General features: G+C 24.8%; 1 protein-coding gene and 1 long non-coding RNA gene across 2 annotated transcripts; one reads left to right on the top strand and one right to left on the bottom strand.

Moving 5' to 3' along the window:
* Positions 1-4,633: 4,633 nt before the first annotated feature.
* On the bottom strand, positions 4,634-5,881 carry LOC135922271 (uncharacterized). Its single transcript, XR_010570822.1, has 3 exons — positions 5,544-5,881; positions 5,335-5,485; positions 4,634-4,915 (listed from the first exon to the last, which is right to left on the bottom strand). It is a non-coding gene; the product is annotated as an uncharacterized LOC135922271 (long non-coding RNA).
* A 6,910-nt stretch (positions 5,882-12,791) lies between these two features.
* LOC135931163 (NAD-dependent protein lipoamidase sirtuin-4, mitochondrial-like) lies at positions 12,792-19,927 on the top strand. The gene is given in 4 exon segments (XM_065468073.1): positions 12,792-12,830; positions 13,169-13,252; positions 13,415-14,170; positions 19,209-19,927. Coding segments are annotated over 3 exon segments (957 nt in total). The 5' UTR covers positions 12,792-12,830; positions 13,169-13,213; the 3' UTR covers positions 19,371-19,927.
* Positions 19,928-23,288: the final 3,361 nt, after the last annotated feature.

Raw genomic sequence — 23,288 nt, 5'->3', positions numbered from 1 at the left:
ATCAGAATATGAAAGTTGCATGGTCCTCGGTATTTTATCAGGCCTGGCCATGTCTCCAAAAGAAATTTTCAGGCCAATTTCTAACCCATATTTAAAATTAAAAAATTTTCAGTAATCTAAGCATATATTATATTTAAAAAATGTTTCCCAGCTACTTCCAAGTCCATATTAATTGTGAAAAATATTTCCCAAACCCAGTGAAACCCAGAATAATTTATTTTTACCTTGAATCCAGAAAAATAGGTGTGATGTAGGGGTTTATAAGAATTAAATCTGTCTAAAATGTATATAATTTTTTTGCCATTTATATTATTGGGAAAATTTTTCAAAATTTATATGAAAATCATCAATACATATTAAAATACCATGCTAATAATATGTTCATTCTAATTTAAATTTTAAACAAACCACCACCCTTCCAAATGATTTATTACTTAGTTACAAAATATAAATTTAAATTTAAGACTTTGTTATTAAATTACAATAGAAAAAAAAAAAAGATATTCTAAGTTAACAAATAATAGGAGGTTAACTTTAATCATAGTCAAATTATATATAAGTTAAACAAAAAAGTTATACATTTAATCAAAAATGTTAAAATAAGTTATGAAAAATATACATTCTACAATTAAATTATGAAGTTATGAGAAAATAAACAAAACTATGGCATGCATGTAGAAAGGCCAATTTCAGAAAAGATAAGAGAGATGCAAATATTTACTTATGCATAAAAATTACCTAATTAAGAGATATAAAGTTGTATAAAATTCAATGTGGAATTGATCCTTCTTAAGGGTTTTAACATAAAACTCTCATCTTGCAAGAATAAATTTTTAGATTATAAAATACAAATGAATAAAAATTTATTTTAAAAGACTTTTTAATTGTACACATAAATTAAAATTAGTAAATATATACTTTATTAACATATTTTATAAAAATATTGGAAAATTTTAGTATAACCCTAAATAAATATAAATTTTTAAATAACACCTCATAAGATAGAAAAATTTCTGATTCATCCCTCATCAAATAAAAGAGAAAATTTTGATTCCCCATATAATGGTTTAAATTTTAAATTTTAAATTATACATAAATTCAATAATTAAAAAAGTATTTAAATAAATCTCGTACTCTTTGAATCGTATCTATTTGATTAATTTTGTCAGATTAAGAAAAAATAATATTTTACCGGATTAAGAAAAAAAAAATTTGCCGGGATTCGAACCCAAGTCCAATAATCAATCTAGATTTGTAAGCGAAGTTCTTGCCCGATTGGGCCACAGGCATTTTTCAAAACTAACGATTTTTTGAATATATATTATAAAGTGGGACATGAAAAGTGTGGCATGAGAGCGTAACGCTATTTTTGTGACAAGGATTTTATATATATTATAGATATATAGTTACTTAACCATCTTCAAAACTTTTTTTATCCACCGATAGTAATCCCCGGTAATTTAACTAATTTCAGGCGCGTAACCAATGGGGGAGGGAAGGGGGAAATTTCACCCCTCATAGCAAATTTGACTGTTTTTCTAAATATTATTTTAAGATAATAAAAAAATTTACCCCGACCCCCGGACCCCCTCTCCCCTGCTCCATCAAAATTTTTCAATATCAAGCAGAGTTTATCTTTACTGCTAGTTGCATTAATAAATTATTTTCCTATAGCTCACTACTATGTAGAAATTTACAAAAACCAAATTTCGATTTGGTTCAAGTTATTGATTTGGAGGAAAATGTGGACAGGAAGAATGAATGTAGTTGAATATTTCATAATATTTATATAGACGCTGAATCAAACTAAATCTTATAAAATATCCAATTTCATTCCATTCTTAGATACTTTTTTATCGCAAATTAAAGTACGGTTTTTAGATAAAAAACAAGTCCTTTGGTAATCTTCAAATTTTATTACCTAAAGACCCTTCTTCGTTTTCTGATGCCATTATTGGTATAATTAAATATTTAGCAAAATTTTATTCCTATGATGTGAAATTAATTTAATCAGTGAATTCGAATTGTGGTATAAATATTTACTACGTTTATTATTTTACCTGAGCATGCTATTGATGCGCTCAATCGGTATAAGGAGGCTTAATTTCCAAATATTTTGAAGGTATTTAATATTCTTGCATGTTTGCCTATTACAACATATACGAATGAAAGGACCTTTTTCAAATTGAGAAGGTTGAAAACTTATTTGCAAAATACTACTTCTCGGCTAAATGGGTTAGCTATGTTAAATATCCACAGAGATTTATTTCCAACGACAAAGAAAATTCTTGATGAATTGGAAAAATTCCCACGAAAATTAAAAATCGCATTATAATTCTAGTATTTAATAAATTTATATAATATTGTATTTAATAAGTTATAAAAACTTGTTCTTTAAAAAATTTCTAGTCAAAATTTTATACACACTACAATTATTATTTTCAATCATAAAAATTTTATATTTATATTATATGAGAATTTAAGCTTAGGCTAGTTTTTAAAGCAAATTTTATAAAAAAAAAAATTGACACTAAACTTTATTTCAATTTTATATTTTTAAAAAAAATTTATCTATAATATACCTAACTTAAAATAAAAATTGGGTTATAACTTTTATTTCTTCTTATATTCATAAGCGCGAATTAGTAATCAGGAGACCCAAAAGAAAGCGACTACTTACGTCAACGCATAGGAATTCAGATTATAAAATCTAATTTTACACGCCATAGGTTCATTCCCCGAGGAGCCGATTAATCTAGATTTTCTTCTTCTTCCCTAAATTATTTAAACCCCCCCCCTTCTTCTTCATATAATCATTTGCATTTATTATATTTCTATTATATCTATTATTATACTTTGTATTATGAAGTCCTTGTTTGTTAAATTTCTTGAATTTTCTAGAATTATGTTTTGGACATGATTTTATTTTTTTACTATCATTTTGTCAGATTTAATTTGTATTTATTAATAAATGTTAAATTTAAAAATTAAAAAAAAAATTTCTTAAATAATTAATTTATAAAAGGAACCAAAATTCAAATAAAAGTTAAAAATATTAATATAATTATTATTGAATTATGAATAATTTAAAAGAATAGATCAAAGATATGACCCGGCCGAAGGTGAGGAAAAAGCTGGCCAAAGGGGGTTTGGAGGCAAAGCCCCCAAAAAAATTCCCCCCCCCCTATAAGAAAATCCTGGATACGCCACTGACTAATTTAATTACAAGTTGTAATTAAGTTAAATTTTTTTTATAAATTACAAGTGTTTTATTTTAATTATTTTTGTAAAGAAAATAATTTTATATGGATGGGATAACATGTTTCATTAAATCATCACAAAGAAGGGGATGCTAGCGTTGCCTGTTTGTATATAGAAAATAAAATGTTTTTTTTATTCTTTAACTTTAAAAAAAAAATTTATTCTGTATAAATACCCCTCACTCTCCCCGTAGTGGCGCCGCTATTTTATATATGAATAAAAATAATCGTAAGAGGAAAATAATTCCCCGGAAAAAAAAGAAAACATGATAAATTTTATAGAAATAGAATATAATTCTACGTTACGATTTCTGGGGAAAATCGAATAAATAGTGAATGTGAAGGGTGGAACAATCGATTTCAGCATATTATAGGCCACAAAAACTTAAAATATGGGAACTAATTGAAAAGATGAGGATGGATATAGCCGTCGACATGGGCAAAATCAGCCAATGGAGTATTGGGACATACACTCCCAAAAAAAATCGTAGTTACCATACAAAACAAAATATTTTGAAAAATTTATGTATTGATTTTTTAGAAGAGAGAAGAGACTTACCTAATTTTCTCTCTTCATTTGGAAAACAAACTTTCTAAAATTGTTTCATTTGAATAATATAACTTATTTTTCTATATATCATTTAATAAAATTATAATTATTTCTTATCTGTAAATTTTAAAAAAAATTCATAAGAAAAATAATAATTGTAAGATTTCAAATATATAATATTCATTGCTAATAATCACCTCTGAAATAGATGTTTTTTGAATAAAATTCAAGGTAACGACATTAGTAATTACGTTACTTTTTTCACATTACTTTACAGCACAAATTAATATATGAAAATTTATATTTATAATTGCTATTTAAATTTGTTTAGATTAGGTCTGTTACTCTAACATATTTATTTAAATTGTAAGCTCTATATTTTTTGAAAGAGGCAGATTTTATAATTTTTATTCGAATCATACTTAAGGTTGAACATCTGTCGGTTTTCGGCTTAATTTATTAACCTATTTAATTAAAACCTATGATTGACCAAGACATATAAAAGTCTAATAATTAATTAATCGATTGTTTTAAGTTAAAAAATTGAAATCGATTATTTGAATAAAATAATGATTATTTTTAGATTCTACATTTCTTTTATCAATAATCTCCTTCTATATATTTATTTAGATAGACATGATACAAAAAATATGAATAATAAAGTTTTATTTTAATATATAATTTTCAAAAATTCTGAATTTAAATGGCAATAAAATTTAAAAAGCTACAAATATCAATAAAATATATTTAATTAGTAATAATATGGACAGATTCTATTCTCTATAACATATTGAAAAAAACTACATAGCATATACTATGCAGACAAATTTATGATGATATTTAGATATTTATTTGAATATAATAAATTACGTTTTTTTTGGGAAATAATAAAATTATATGGCTGTTCTACATATGAGAATTGAATGTTATTAACTGATATTGGTAAAGTTACAGAGCTATCTGCTGCAATGGAGATATCGATTACAACTTCTTCATCTATAACTTTCATCCAAAAATGGTAAAACAAGGAGATCATCCTCTCAGTCTTCTTGTGCATGATTTATCAAAGAAGGCACAACAATCTCTTCATTTCTTCCCAATGATGCTTAAGGAAAATATAAAAAATTTTGAACTATTTATAATAAAATTTAAAAGAAATATATTAATAAAATTTTGATTAACTATAATAAAATTTAAAAGATAATATATTAATAAAATTTTGATTAACTATTTATAATAAAATTTAAAAGAAAATATATTAATAAAATTTTGATTAACTATAATAAAATTTAAAAGATAATATATTAACAAAATTTTGATTAACTATTTATAATAAAATTTAAAAGAAAATATATTAACAAAATTTTGATTAACTATTTATAATAAAATTTAAAAGAAAATATATTAACAAAATTTTGATTAACTATTTATAATAAAATTTAAAGAAAATATATTAACAAAATTTTGATTAACTATTTATAATAAAATTTAAAAGATAATATTTCATATTATTTTGTAAAATACTTCCTCTTCTTGCAGTCAAATACTTGCAAATATCTAGAAAATAATAAATCACATCAATAAAACTAATTACCATTGCCTTTAAGGTTCAGAAAAATATTTGCTAATACTAAGTTGAGAATATTGCTAATATTGTTCTTTATTTTACAATTTTCTAGAAAAATATATATGTAAATATTAATTATGTAAAATATTTCAATTAAAACAATTACTTTTGCCTTTAAGGTGTTGAGAATATTGCTAATATTGTTCTTTTACAATTTTCTAGAAAAATATATATTTAAATCTTATCTTATCTTATCTTGCACGTTGGTCATAGACCTGCCCAAAATGAGCAAACTTGAATTTTATGAAGGCCCACCCTTCATAAAATTATGCCGATTTTTTTCTCAAGGATACCAACAAACCTTGTACCCCGTTGTAGTTTAACTAAATGAGTGGAACTTATCCTTTCCGATATTGTAATTGTAATTTAATTAATAATATAAAGACATATATTTCTTATTTGTTTTTTTAATCTTGAATAGTTATATTCATGATAAGGAATGAGTTAAGAATATTAGAATCCATAGACATCAAAATTCCATTTCATTTGTTAGGTTATATTCTTCCAAAAGATGAACCGGAAAATCTTCGCCATTTGGGATGATGTAAAATATTTTAATGATAAATTTGAGAAAAATAAATTTGCCATTTGACGCTAAATAGTTTGATGACAAAAGAAAGATAAATGAATCGGACTGATAAAAATAATTCGGAAATTTTTGAAGCTTGACATGAAACAATTCATTAAACTAAATAACAATAAAAGTTCCATTAAAAAGCTGTTTCGCATCAAGAAGTTACCTCTAATAAGAATAAAATACATCTCAGAATTCAATGTTCACTATTATTATCTAATAATCCCTATCTTATATTTCCTATCGTAATAAATTTCAAAAATTTAAACTCATTATTATCAAATATTTCCAATATCAACAAACATTCAAATCCTCTTATAAGTATTCTTTTGCATTTCCTTACTAAAAATTGTTCTAATATAGTAAAGATTTTTAATTTATAATTGTCCTCAACCCACCGTAATGTAATTAACTTTCACTGAAGTTCTAGGGTATAGGCTCTTTTTTGTCCCATTCCCTTTTAAATAAGCCTATAGAGGTTTAATGTTTTTCGAAATGTTGCGCCTACAAGTACGTGCGGCTTGCCCACAAACGTGTGGAGGGCTCCTCATATTTTGACTTTTATACCCAAATTAAATTAGTTCCTATAAGATGGAAATGAGACCTAGCGTAGCTCTGTTTCATTTCAACACTAGAGGGCATAAGCGCTATATATCACGTATCACGTAAAGATAAACATGTGATAGATTTTTTATAAATGGAAATTAAAAAATGTGTCCAAAATATTTTTTATATTTTGTAAAACTTTTATAACTTCAACGTTAGTTATCTTTAAAATTTTAAAATTTTTCAAGATTTAAAAATTTTGAAACAAATTTAGAAAGCAACCAAAAAGCATTTTTTTTTTAAAAAATTGTATAATTGTTAAGGCTAGCCACCTTGTGGATTATAATATAAATTTAAGTTTTTAATATATTTAGTATTTTTACAGATAAAATAATTCTTTAAAAAATTAAATTTATATAAATATTTTTTGTAAAATTATAATAAGTGAATAATAAAAAAAAATTCGTTATTTAAAATAATACATTAGACATAATTTAATTGCTATAAATTATCCCTTGATTTATTAACATTTATGTTTATATAGTAGCATTTTCATGAAATCTTAATCATAAAAGTGCCCAAATATAATTAAAAAAAATTTAATTAAAAAAACCAGAAACCGAACCTGAATCGAACCGTAATAGCTAAAAACCGGTATTTTTTATCAAACCTAAACCTCTAAAAAAATTCTAGCCTAACCTGAACAGAACCTCTAAAATGCCTCTGAATGGGTTCGAGTCTCATAATTTTATGCTTATAAAATAATGTGTAAGTTATTACTTGTAGTATATTGCAAAAATTTTAATTATATTCAAATTGTTTTAAAGATTATTTCAATCACATTTGATTGATAAACGTCAGTCATAATTTTTATAAACTTTAGTATATTGCCATTTTACAACATTTTTTTAAATATTTTAAGCTTATAAATTATAATGCCTAGATTATTTACATATAGTATTATAAATGACACATCAAATGTGATATCATACTGGCAGTGCCAGTTACCAAAGTTAGTGTGGAAAGATGTTTTTCAACAATTAAATTTATATTATCTCCTTATAGATGTAATTTGAGTGAGACGAATTTTGAAAATATATTAATTGTGCGGCTTAATAAAAAAATTTTAAATAATTGTTCATATTAAAATTATTCATTGATATATTTATTTGTTATATTTATAAATTATATATTATTTTATAATGTGCAATTAATAAAAATGAAGATTTTTATTTTAATTATGAAATAAAAAAAAAATTCCTTATACATAATCCTAAAGTAGGTTTGAATAAAAAAGTGTTCAAACCGGTTTTTAGAGGTTCGAACCGAACCGATATTTTTATTTTTTGCGAACCGAACCTGAACCTTAAACCGTTATTTTTATCCGAATCTGAACCGAACCGATATTCGTTTCGGTTTGGATCCCTAAAAAACTAGATTTAAGGGAATATTGTTATGTATAATATATTGTGATTCTGAATCTTTCAATTTTTGATCATTTGTTGAGAGCAATTTTTAAAATCTTATTTGACCGAAATGCATTCCAACATTTACAGAGTAACCACATCCTAAATTTTAAATTTTGTACAAAACTGTTGAAATTATATTTAATTTATATCCGTTTTATAATATGAGTTCTTTAATATAAATATGAGAAAAAATACAAAAACGTTTATGGCGATAATTATCTGAATTTTATCAGGGTAGATAGTCTTAACATACTAAAAATTTCCGGTAAGATCAGATTTAAAAACGGCCCTCAAGTAATTTGATGTAAATTTGCAAGATTCCGAAATTCCATATATTCCATATCCCAATACGACACATATAATTACTTACAAATTTAATAATATTATGCCTTTCCCCGATAGGGTTGATTTAAAGTTACATGTAAAACAGTTGAGTTTGTTATATAAATGTTTAGTCTCTAAGTTTAAAACAAACCTGGGAAAAATAATAATAATTTAGACTAGAAACTTGCCGGCAAAGCTAGTGATACAAATGCGTCCAATCTTCAGTAGAGATCCATTTTTAAATTTTATTGTAAGAGAATTATCTGAGTTCAATGATATAATAATATTTAAAATTATAATTAAGATGTTAGTTTCCCCTGAATATGTTTGTAACCAAAAAATATTTTTGAACCGAAATCGAAAAAAATACATCTAATATAGAATCGCAATCTAATCCTAAGTTCAATGATAAAATAATATTTGAAGATAGCCTTTTCCGCTTGAATGACAAAAAAAATAAATTTTCGAACCGAAAACGAAAAATAACACATCTAAGCATTTTTGGATTCTCAATTTAATTATGAGTTCAATGATTATATAATATTTGAAATTATGTTTAAGAGTTTCGCCTTATTGTATTTGGGACAAAAAATAAAATTCCGTACCGAATGAGAAAAAAAATACTAAGCATTTTTGGATTCACATTACAGTGATATAATATAATATAATTTAAAATTATATTTAAAATGTTAGCCTTTTCTATGAAACTATAAGCGACAAAAAAATAATTTTTTGGACCGATGACGAGAAATAATGCATCACAGCTTAGCTATATTCATCGTTTGATTCTTATTCCAGTAATATCAATTTATATAAAATCATAACCAAAAATTTAATTTGAAAAAATGAATATAAAAAAATTAAATTAGAACTGCTAATTATCAAGGAATAAAAATAAAATTTTTGATAAATATCTTAAAATTTCTCTTATTATATTATAATAAAAAAAAATCTTTTTCTTATTAATCATCTTTTTTCTTATTTTTATTTTTAATATTATTTTTTAGCCTCTCGTAGTATGTAGCCCTTTCCTAGACTTTCGAAAGTATTGTTATTTCCGGTAAAATATTTTTATTTTTTACTGCCTGCAAATTAGGATAGGTTAGGCAACTCATAGGAAGAAATCCTATTATTTTCATCACTAAGTATTTGTTTTTCCTTAAATGTTGGTGGATAACACTACTGATGTTGGATTTTATATATTTTATATTTGTAATAAAATTATCATGAGCTGCATATAGGCTTACCGGGCATACTCTTCATTATAGATGTTAAAAACATGCCCAATATCTATTTTAATTTTCTATTAATATTTCCTCTTTTTTAAAATAATTCCGATTTAAATATTTTTTAAAACAAAAAAAATTTTCCACTATCGGGTCAATCACTCGTATTTTGATCATAAAAATTATATCTTTCTTTATATTATGGTTTAGAAAATATTTCAAAAACATATTATTTCCATTTCAACAAATACAAGCATTCATGAAATCTAAAAATATTTCACATTTTGATTCAGTGTTATAATAAAGAAACCTGCATCAATGTTACAATTATATATTTACAATCGCTTAGCTATAAATGAAACGTTAGATACGTTAATTATATATAATCAGTTATGGACAAAAATAATCTAACATCTAAACTGTTAGCCTTTTCTGGAGCCAATTGTAATATAAATTTTGGTTAAGACAACAAGCTTTAGATAATGTCATCTACAAATTAAAAAAATCCGGATTAAAGTATAAATCGAAGTGGGTTGTAGTGTTGTTAATTTGCTTGGTCGTAAAATTTACGAGCCTTTTATATGCTCATGCCGACCCGGAGTTCAGACCCACCTATGGATTACACCTGGGGCTCAGATAAATGAAAAGTAAGAAAAAATAAATCTCATTTTTCTAATCTTAAATTAAATATTATACATTCGAAATTAATAAAGCTTTTAATCTCATTTTCTTACCATTTAAATATTTGTTTAAATTTGGGGTCTTTTGATTAAAATGTTTTCCGGCCCGAACCATAATTATTTTTTAAAAAAATTTGCCGGCAAGGTCAGAATCTATTTAAATATAATTAATTTTTATTTTACTTTCTTTTAACTATATATATTTTTTTTTATAAACAAATCCCCTACATAATTTCCGATTACAGTGAAGTGAAACGAGTAATATTGATATTATTTTTTTTAAATATACAATATAAGGAGTAAAATAAAAATTTTAAATTTTATTTTTATAAATAATATAATTAAATATGGACAAAAAATAAAAATTAAATGTCATGCATGTAAATAATAAAAAGAAATTATATTGTAAATTTATAATTTGTGATGAAAAATGGCAAAGTACCATCATGATGCGTTTTTTTTATATTTTTGAAGTTGTTTATTAATTATGATTTTTTTAGTTATCTACTTAGAAAATTTTTTTAAGAAAATAAAAATTTTTAAATTAAAATTAAGTAAGTATTTTTATATTTTCGAAGTTTGTTTATTAATTATTATTATTTTAGTTATTTATTTACATAATTTTTTAAGAAAATAATCATTTTAAAAATATAATAATTAATTTTTCTATATTTTTGAGGTTAAGTTTATTATTTTATTTTTTTAGTTATTTACTTAGATAATTTTTTTAAGAAAATAATAATTTTATAATTAAAATTAAGTATGTTTTTTTATATTTTTGAAGTTGTTTATTAATTATTATTTTTTTAAAATTACTTAGATAATTATTTTTAAGAAAATAATAATTTTAAAATTAAAACTAATTATTTTTAAAAAATTTTGAAATTAAGTTTATTATTCTATTTTTTTATAAAAAGTGTAAATTAAAGATTTTATAAGGTCCGTAAAGTTGGCCCCTCACTTTTGGATTTTATAGTTTATCAGTTAGACTCATTTGTGCCGTTTTCAGTTCGATTTGTACCATCACCAAATCAAAGAACAAAATGGGGGGCCAACTTAACGACAGCCCTCCAACTTTTGAATTTAAAAATAAAAAGTGTATAAGTTGATAGGAAATGATTTGTACAGTTTTCAGTTTGATTTGTACCATTACCTTTTTTCCAGCGATTGACCGTTAAAAATATGGCACCAAAAATAAAAAACACTCAAATTTTTTTTTTAAATTTAACGTACAACGATAGAGAATTTTTTCGCTTCCTAATGATGCCTCAAATTAAGTTTCATCTCCAATATTTATTTCGGAAATCAAATTTTAAACCAGTTAGCCCCTCGATATTCAAATTTTTAAAACGGGATTGATTTGTGCCTGATTTGTACCGATTTCTACCGTTTCAAACTCGATTTGTACCATTACCGTTTTCCAGCTATTGACCGTTAAAAATATGGCGCCAAAAATAAAAAACACTCAAATTTTTTTTTTAAATTTAACGTACAACGATAGAGAATTTTTTCGCTTCCTAATGATGCCTCAAATTAAGTTTTATCTCCAATATTTATTTCGGAAATCAAATTTTAAACCTTATATTATAGCTTAAAATTAGCCCCCCGATATTCAAATTTTGACATTTTTCAAATTTTTAAAACGGGATGGATTTGTGCCTGATTTGTACCGATTTCTACCGTTTCAAACTCGATTTGTACCATTACCGTTTTCCAGCTATTGACCGTTAAAAATATGGCGCCAAAAATAAAAAACACTCAAATTTTTTTAAAAATTTCTTAACGTACAACGATAGAGAATCAAATTAAGTTTTATCTAAAAATATACACACATTTGTAACCCGGGTCTGAATCCCAGGTCTGGACCCCGGAGCTGAACCCCGAGTCTGGACTCCGGGTCTGAACCTTGGGTCTGAACTCCGGGTCTGTGCTCGGGGTCTAACAACACTAGTGGGTTTATCTGTCTATATATTGCATAATGACATTCAGTTTGGATTTTAAGATCTACAAATAGATTTGGAAGGTTTTGTTATGAAAGTCTACAATTACTTTTCAACATATACTGTCAGCACTGAAGAGCTTAAAGAGTTTTGTAAATTCGTTGAGAATGGTTATAAACAACTTCATTATCACTGAAAAACAATACGGCTTTTTCCTTTTATCCAATGATTTTTTAAAATGTATGAAGCATTAAAATCATACAAAATACTTTGCAATTGTCCGCTCAAATTACTTGTTCAAATAACTTAATTTACCACGGTGAATATTTTAGCACAATCTTCAACCAATTATTATAAAATTAAAATATACAAATATTGTCCAAAATCTTTTATGAATTTACCATATAAAATAATAAATACATAAATTTAATGACCCAATTATACTGATATGTTTTATATTAAATATAGACAATACGTCATATATGATTATATTTGTAATTTAATCAATCTAAAATTATATAGACTTGTCCCTTTTTAGCTGTCTAGTACAATTAGCATCATTTGAGTATTCGGTAAAACATCTGTTTTTACGCTTTATAAAAAAAAATCTTATGTTATTTTATGCTTCTGATATAAACTAAATAAAATTTAATAATCATAATAAAAATTAAGACTAACTATAAAAAAATAATTTTAGATAATTAACTAATGACTAATAATTTGTATTGGATGATACAGTACTACTATTTTTTCCTTTTAAATATGCTCATAATCTTATTCCCTACGCTATTATTATTATTGGATTGGGTGAGTTCCACTCCTCTTAATAATTATACCTGGGTTACAAGGTTTGTTGGTATCCTTGAGGAAAAAATCGGCATAATTATTATGGAGGATAGGGCCTCTATAGTAATTCACGTTCGCTCATTTTGGGCAGGTCCATGACCAACGTTCTAGATAAGATAAGAAGATTTAAACATTTCCTATGATACTTTTTACCATATTTGTATCTATTAAATGTTTATGGTATTCTTTTTACCACTAAAGCAAATTAAGGTTATATTTATTTTTTTGAGAATTTTAATTATCATGATATATAATTCCCTAATTTATATATATTTATGGCCATATATATTATTGGGTTAATTTATTTTATACAATGATTAAATAACTTTTTATCCAACCTAATCTACATGCTATCATTTCTTTAAAATAAAGCTTGATAAACCTTTGGTCAGAAAACATCTATCATACATCTCCAAAAACAATAAATATGTTCCTCATTCTGAACCACTTGGGAAAAACTCAGTTAATAAATTATTGACATTTTTTGATCAAAACAAAAACCAAAAGTTAATGACCTTAACAGGAGCAGGGATTTCAACTGAGAGTGATATCCCTGACTACAGATCTCCTAAAACTGGAGTTTATGAAAAAAGTAATAACCTCAAAATTAGATTACCAGTTACATTTCAAGAATTTTATCATGATCCTTTTTTCAGGAAAAAATTTTGGGCCAGGCATTACTTAGGCTACATGATATATAATTCTAAAAATCCAAATATAAGTCATAAAGTTTTGGCTAGATGGAGAAAAATTGACCTTTTAAAATTTTTGATAACACAAAATGTGGATGATCTCCACCAAAAAGCTGGGATGGATGAAGAAAGCATGATACAACTTCATGGCAACTTTCAAAGAGTTATCTGTTTAAAATGCGGTTCCCAATATTCACGCAAAATTTTGCAAGAACAATAATTTTTAATTTTATCTAAATCCTCTGATGCATACACACACACAACTGAAAATGATGCTGAAAGATTTATTGCTCCATCCTGTACTCATTGTGGAAGTGATTACTTGAAACCTGAAGTTGTTTTCATAGGTGAAAATGTCAAGCCTCAAGTCATACAAAAAGTTGATGCCTGGATTAAGGAATCTGATTATCTACTAGTTTTGGGATCATCTTTGACTGTGAGTTGCATAAAAATATTAGTCTAAATATTTAACAACAGTTCTGATCTGTAAAAATTTATGGTCCTCTATTATTCCAGACGTCACATTTTAAGCTGGGCTAAAGCCATGCAGATTTCTCTGCATAATATATCCAGGGTTGTCAATATTTTATAATGCATGGCATCAGTGCTGCTAAAAAGTAGAAAAATAAATCAATCTTAGTTGGAGGATTTAATTATAAAAAAAAATTAATTTGGTTTCATTGGTTTAATGAAATTCAAATAATATAGATTTTTATGATTAAATTCTAAAACAAATAATAATTAGGTATATTTTTTTTACTAACAACATTCATTCTCTTAGAATTTAGAGGGTTTTCCATTGTTTTTGAACAGAAATTCGTGATGCACAAAAAATGTTAACACCCCTATTTTTACTATTCTTATGAACAAAGTTCATTTTTATAGAGAGAATTTACTTATAAATTTATTTAATAGAATTAAAAAACTTGGTACCTTTCAAATAAAATTTAATAATGTTTTGTATTTTATGTTGAAAAATAATATCTCATCTCCCTCTATAATTTTACCTAGATGAATTGCCTTATATTTGTTGGAAAGTATTCAAGGATAAAAATACAAATTCTAAAGGTAGGTGTTTATAAGAATTATTTATGTAATTTTTTTTATTATTTAAAAAAAAACAATCATTAGGTCTTAACAGTTTAAAATATGAAAACATAAATTTATGAAGCCTTATATGAATTTTTTTCTAATAATTAAGATTTAAAATTTTTTAAATGAAAGAAAAAATAAAATTGTCCAAATTACTAAATATAAGGATATGGGAAAAATGTTACAAACTTTTTAAAATTTAATTAAAAAATTTATCAAAATTCAATATCAGAATCATAAGTCAGATTATCTAATTTAGCAATGATAAGCATTGACAAGAATATAATAGTTAATTTAATATGACATCTAAATGAACCTGAATATTTTTTCTTAAATGTCCAAATTATTGATATACACTTTTATAATGAATTATTTTTTGTTAATTTGGTATAAAATTTATCTAAACGACGTTAATTTATTATAAAATTTATCTAAAACTAAGAATGATACTCTAAAAATAAATATAAAATAAGGTATATATATATATATATATGTATTATAAAAAAACAATTTAAACGAAATATATATTTTAAAGCTATAATAACAATTTAAGTTAAATAAAAAATCAATCGATCAACATTTCCCTTCTTCTGAAAAGCCTTCCCACAATCCATCTGAGCTGTCATAGCAAGCTTGTCGTCCAAATGATTTATCATTTTGATTGTCAAGTTGTTGCATGTCGTCTTAATCGTTGGCTTGTTTAAATCATAAGCTTCATATCTCAGTGGTTATCATTATCAATTTTTAAAAATTGTTATTATCATTATTTGTTATTAAATATATATGAAGATTTTGAATGATTTTAGAATGTAGATATTATTGGATAACGATGTTATAGAATAAGATTCATCGAGTAAACGAAATAGAATTAATTTAATGAATAACGAATTTGATTAAGAATAATTGAATCAGAATAAATTTATCAAATATTGAATAGAAATAAAATAAATAATTGGTCGCGTTTTATTTTATATTATATATATTTTGCGTTTAAGATAATAGCGTTTTACGTTTCTCAATATATTGAATATTTGGAATGAAATAAAAAATTGGTCGCGTTTTATATATTTTTTTTAAAAGAATCAATATTATATTATGTATTTTTTTAATAAAAGATGATATGTACGTCTGTACATCCATCTCTCTCTTCAGAAATTTAAACTTTATGCTCTTATTTTTTAATTTAAAAAGTATTTTGAAATAATAATTATTCATAAGATTGTTTTTAGTAAAAAATAATTTTTTGAGCCTTAAATTTTTAGAAAAAGATCTCTTCATCACATCCTTGAGTATTATTCTAGAAAGAAGACGTTTAGTTTTTATATGACTTCTCTTAGTGATACTATTAATTGTCTTCAAATTTATAAGTGTTAATTTTTTTTTATCGCATTTAGTAAGAGTTTTTTTAATTTTATTATTTTCTTTAATCTTTATTTCATTGTTTTCTTTAATGTTTATTTCTTTTTTTTTAATCACGAATATTTCAAATTTTATTATATAATTTATCTCTTTTAGTTTATAAGAATCTCCTTTATTTTGAATATTTGGTTTTAATTCAATATTTTTCAATTTTTCGTTACTAAGAGATTTATAATTTCTTTTCTCTAATTTATTTTTCTCATCATGGGATTCACAGTTATGACATCTAAAGTTAAAATTTCTGTAGTCTCTACAATTACAATTTTCATAATATCTAAATTATTATTGTTGCAATTTTTATTATAATTAATATCATATCTTTTAACAAAGTTTCGTCCAAAGTTGTTTTTAAAATGCTCATTAGATTTATAATCATAATTTCTTTTGTTATAATTAATATTTCTATTATTATTATAAAAACCTATGTCATTAGTATTATAATTTTTTTTAGACTGAATTTTGTCAATATAAAATCCATAATGATATGGGAATTGAATTAAATACGGCCTATTTACGTAATATTTTTTAATTGTAGCTAAGAATTTATCTTTAGGCAATTTAGTTAATTCCCACATTTGGTCATAATCCCAGAAATCAAAAATACGAAAAATATCAATGGGTAGGTCATTAAGAAATTTAACTGTTAATTCATAATTAAGTAAATATTTTCTAAGGTTATCTAAGTATTCATATATGTCCATTATGACTGATTTATATTTAATTTATTAAGTTATATTGGAATTTTATAATAACTTTCCTTTTTTTTTTACTTGGATATAGAATATTTTATAAATCGTCATTGGTTTTACTTCATAGAATTCATAACCTATTGTCTAACTATCATTTTGGTTCTTGTAAGTTCATATACCCAATTTTAGTAATCATTTCCATTTATAACAACTCCATATCCATGATAGATTCGTCTAGTTTATATTAAGTTTAGTAATTCTTTTTCCCAGTTGAATCATCCGTGTCATAATTTTGTGTGTGTCATTTATCGGCATATGCACAATATATATGAGATTTTTTTATATATCATTGTGAGTTATCATTCCGGGGCACCATGGGGCACCATGTTAATTTGGTATAAAATTTATCTAAACCCTCCATATCCATGATAGATTCGTCTAGTTTATATTAAGTTTAGTAATTCTCCTTCCCAGTTGAATCATCCGTGTCATAATTTTGTGTGTGTCATTTATCGGCATATGCACAATATATATGAGATTTTTTTATATATCATTGTGAGTTATCATTCCGGGGCACCATGTTAATTTGGTATAAAATTTATCTAAACCCTCCATATCCATGATAGATTCGTCTAGTTTATATTAAGTTTAGTAATTCTCCTTCCCAGTTGAATCATCCGTGTCATAATTTTGTGTGTGTCATTTATCGGCATATGCACAATATATATGAGATTTTTTTATATATCATTGTGAGTTATCATTCCGGGGCACCATGGGGCACCATGTTAATTTGGTATAAAATTTATCTAAACCCTCCATATCCATGATAGATTCGTCTAGTTTATATTAAGTTTAGTAATTCTCCTTCCCAGTTGAATCATCCGTGTCATAATTTTGTGTGTGTCATTTATCGGCATATGCACAATATATATGAGATTTTTTTATATATCATTGTGAGTTATCATTCCGGGGCACCATGGGGCACCATGTTAATTTGGTATAAAATTTATCTAAACCCTCCATATCCATGATAGATTCGTCTAGTTTATATTAAGTTTAGTAATTCTCCTTCCCAGTTGAATTATCCGTGTCATAATTTTGTGTGTGTCATTTATCGGCATATGCACAATATATATGAGATTTTTTTATATATCATTGTGAGTTATCATTCCGGGGCACCATGGGGCACCATGTTAATTTGGTATAAAATTTATCTAAACCTGTTAATTTATTATAAAATTTATCTAAAACTAAGAATGATACTCTAAAAATAAATATAAAATAAGGTATATATATTGTATTATAAAAAAACAATTTAAACGAAATATATATTTTAAAGCTATAATAACAATTTAAGTTAAATAAAAAATCAATCGATCAACATTTTTATTTATAGTTTTTATACATTTTTATAATATTGTATTTACAATTATTTCCTTTCAATAAAGTTAAAACCTTATAATTAAAATGTATCTATGGGAAACAATAATTTATACAGAGTCTCATGTATTTTCCTTGAGGGAGCCCGATATTCTGTATACCTCTGATCAATAGAAATATTAAGTATTTTGAAGACCGCAAGTGAATGGTGTCATAAAGATTTTTATGTGATTTCGGGTGATAATTATTTTGAAAAGAATAAAAAATTATTTTATTCAGATTTTATCTTAATCTCGATTAATTTCCAAAAAATATATGGTCATCCATGCAAAATAATACAGTATTTTTGTATAAATAAAATATTATTTTGTTTTTTATTGATAATCAAGAGATCATTAAATTTGTATTAACATTTTTAAAAATTATTTTTGTCTATGATTTTCCAATTGAAAGAGATTACAATGCTCTCATAATGCGAGTTTTGTTCGAAAACAATGGAAAACCTATATTCTGATCTTTTTTAATGTATCTATTTAGAATTATTTTCATTTCTTTCACTTTATTTTTTAAAGTTATAGTTTCTTAGAAAACTGCAAATTTTATCATTCAAGGCAGACTGATTAAAATTCGATTTTTTTTTCACTAAAATTAGGGTGTGCTCTGAAATGGGTCTCATTTTTAAAAAATGTTTACCTCTTGCTACATAGAAACAGTGAAAAATGAGAATCTTTAATCTGAATCTCATTACAATCTGCTTAAGTTCAACAGCTTTAATACTCTTGAAGGATAATTTGAATTTAAAGATCTATTTTATTATCCAAATTATTATTTTCTAAGATGAAATACTTTTTAAAATAATATATGTATAGTTGTTATGTTTCAAATCAATCCTAGATGTATTCTTCTTATCGAATCGTTTCCACATTTTATCAATCCCAAAAACCGATCGCGATCATTAATATAGGAGGTACGAGAGCCGACAATTTAGCAAACGTTAAAATTGATGCTCGATTAGGGGAGATATTGCCTGCAGTTGATGAGAAGATTATTAATTAATATTATAAAATATAGTAATACGAGTATACCTTTCAAGGACCACGACAAGGCAACATATTAGTGTAGGATATTATTTTAATAAACGATGATTTATTTTATATAAAAATGTTTCTTTGAATATTTATTTTTAGCTTTAAATCCTAATATATTTATAATTTTTTTTAATAATAATTGATCAATTATAAATTTTAGCATCCTTATCTTAAAAGTTATATAAGATAATTGTTTTTGTTATTTATTTTTAAATCTAACTTCTCTTTTTTTAAAAAAAACACATATTGGCTGACATTTCATAAAAAGTTTATATTATAGAAATTTTTATAGTGATATTGAAATTGATGTATTTTTGAAAAGCTAAAAGACATTGTATGTATAATTAAATAAATAGCCAAAAAGTGGTATAAAAATCCTGGCTAGATCATTTTATAAACTAAATTAATTTAAACGGGAACATTTAATATTCATTTTCTACTCATATTTTCAATTGCTTGTAAAATTTAAAAAAAACTGTTGAACATATTATTTTGTTAAAAATTTACAGCAACTATAAAACTAATAAAGAGGAACAAAATGAAAATATTTCTTATTAGAAATGACAAAATACTTTTAATTTTATTAAGGTTCGCTTTTCAAGGTTCGACAAGATCCCGATTTTCCCTACAGCTAAAATTATTTAGATTAACGAGATTATCCGGGCTATTGTAATGCATTATTTTTTTTTCTTTCAAATTCAGGTTGGGCCTAAATCCTAACCACTTCAGACCTCTAAAATGAATATATTAAAGCCAACAGAAGGAGTGGATACTGAGGAATATGGAAAATCTTCAGAGAGATAGTTGGCAGAGGTAACCCCCTCTTTGTAATTAGCAGTTATTTTTACCTAGCGATTTGATTAAATGAAAACCCATCGCCGAAGATTTCTAAAATATTGGTGGCAAAAATTGTTTTAGCGCGAAATTTTTTTTTGAAAACTTCCTAGATGTAAAATATTTTATGTAAGCCCCGATAATTTTTCTGCCCAGGGCCATGCAAACCTCTATAACTGGCTGAAGATTTACTAATTTAGTTTATAATTTAAGAAATATCAGCAGTTATTTTCACTCTCGGGCTAATATGAGTTTTCTCTAACTCTAAACTTTGGTCCTTGTTTTGGTACAAATGTTTTTTTAATTTATTTGCGTGGTTGCCATGGGTATATAATTGAATATTAGTTTGTTTTAAAAAAACACAGAATCGCTAGTAATATTAATTTAAAAACGTTCATTTTTATTTTATATCTATAACTACATGTAAAACATTATACCAAAATAAATTATGATATGAACAATACCGACTCTTAACAGCAATTTTGGCTAATCGAATATTTAGTAAACGATCAGTTTTGAGTTTGGCAATCGGTCTTAAATTATATTTTGGAATAATACTTTACACCTAGATATACGCCTATAAAACAAAAATGAAGATTTTCCATGGATAACGCCAGCAAACAGTATTTAGCCAGCTGATTATGAGTAGGTTACCGGTTAAATCACAATATTTTAAAAATAATTTTAGGGATTATGCTTCGCAAGTAATTATAGCGACATACAACAAAGACGAACATCACCAGCAATGGAGTATTTAGTCATCAGCCGGTTTTGAGTCGGAAATCAGTCAAATCACTATATTTTAGAAATATTTTTTGGGATGATGTTTTTCACGTAAATATAAAAATTGATCACAAAAATAAATAGATTTCAATCAATAACACCAACAATATGCCTTACAAATTTGCGGTTATTTTTCGATTCTAAACTTACTTAAAAATTAATTTAATTTTTAGGTTTTCTACATGTATCTACACCCAAATATAAAAAAAGCGCTGATTAATCCTTCGACTTTCCTTATATGTAAATTTCATATGTATGCAATTAACGTTCTCTTTTGGAGATATATTTAATAAATTTTAAAATTGAAAGAAAAAATTTGAGTTGTAACAAGCTAGTAAATATATTTTTATTTTACTGATTAAATAAAAATAGATTTATTTATTAATAGATATTTAATTTCTAATTTTATTTAATAAAAAATTGATTATAAAGATTAAATATAAAAATAAATTATGGTTAATAGTTTTTTAGCCATAGGCGTAGCCAAGGGGGGGGGGCAAGGGGAAATCCCCCCCCCTTCAGATTTATGACTTTTTGTGAATAAGCTAATAAAAAATATCCCCCTTAGTCCTCCCCCCACTCCCTGACCCCCAAAAATGTATGCACATATCTTAAACAATAATTTGAAGAAAGAATGTAAAAGTAGATATTTTTTTATAAAACTATTCATCATAATTTATACATTTTTGGAAAAAAGCATTTATAAATAAAAAAGTGAACCAAAAATGTTTTTTAAGAAATGGAATATAAGCCAAAGATAAGTCTTAAGACAAAAGTGAAATGTATTATAATTATTATAAATATAATTTTTTATAAAGTGAGTAATTTTAATTTATTTATTTTAATAAAAGTAAAATATAATTATAAAACTATTGATAAAATTAAATAAAAAAATTAAAACATAATACAAACAGTGGAATATTATATGTCGTAGTAACTAATTTTATCAATTATCATATGGCAATCAAATAATTTTTACCAATATAGCGAATTATATATTTTACAGAAAACTGTAAAATATTGATAAGGACATCAAAAAATATCTTTTAAAGACATTGTGGATTTAAAAAAATAGATGGCGTTAAATAATTGAATGCAAATTGTTGCCATATTTATTATCAAGAGAATTGATTAGTAAATTTTATTAAAATTTTAACTGTAATATAATCTCTAACTGTCAAATATGTCTGTAAAAGTGGAATTTTACTTAGTATTTTGTAACATGTCTACTTACTTTTTATAAATAAATTTCTTATACTTGTTTGGAATAAATTATTACCATGCTTTTATATTAATGTACATAAAAGTAATTTCTTATATTTTATAGAAACTAATAAAAATGTATTTCATATTTTTTCCAGGCTTATTTTTTTTTATTAAAAATAACCTCCTCTCTTGTAAAAATATTTTATGACTATATATAGACCAAAGTAACCAGGCCGAAGGCCCGCCCAAATGGGGTCTGGGGGCTTCGCCCCAGAAATTTTTTAATTCCCCCCCCCTTAGGAAAATCCTGGCTACGCCTATGTTTTTATCAATGCAGTATTAGGCATACTGATAATTCATTCAAGTTTAATGAGTTATAAAATAATAAATATCATCTATATTTTTATTTTTTTCATAAAATTAAAAGTTTTTATGTTTACTATTAAGGTATGCGAGATTTTACAAAATTTCTGGAGAAGATACCTATATTTTTTATATATAATAAAAACTTGGAAACCTTCCTGACCTTGTCTAATGTCTATTAACATTGTTGATTAATTATTTGCTAGATAATGTTGCAATAAAAATATCTTTTAATACTCATATTGAATATATGTAATAAAAAAGTTAAAATTATTCCTACCCCTAAGATCTAAACCAGTTTATTTAGAGCCATACGTTGCTCCAAAATATTTTTTCATGATCATTAATTTTAGTAACCATATTTAACATATTTTTTACCCCCCCCCCCCCCATGTCTTACTCATGCACCATATTAAGGTAGAGCTAGGCTAGAGTGAATCTGAATACTATTATAGTATGTTAATCAAAAGATATTTAATTTATCTGTTATTTAATACCCATCTTCATATCATTATTTGGTGCTGTTTAAATTACTCCTGACCCCTTTAGTAATAGCTTCACCCATCAAGAGGAGGCGTTTGGCTTGTTCCCTATTTTATATGTCTTTTAATTAGGTATCGAAATCGATTGATACCTCTATTAACCATATACACAAGGTCAAAAACAAACAATTTAAAATATATGGGACTGTGCCCCCAGT

Source organism: Gordionus sp. m RMFG-2023, chromosome 1, assembly GCF_954871325.1.
Source record: "Gordionus sp. m RMFG-2023 chromosome 1, tfGorSpeb1-WG-v2, whole genome shotgun sequence".
Lineage (NCBI taxonomy): Eukaryota > Metazoa > Nematomorpha > Gordioida > Chordodea > Parachordodidae > Gordionus > Gordionus sp. m RMFG-2023.
The sequence above is the reverse complement of the archived record's forward strand: the minus strand, read 5'-3'. Positions and strand labels throughout refer to the sequence as shown.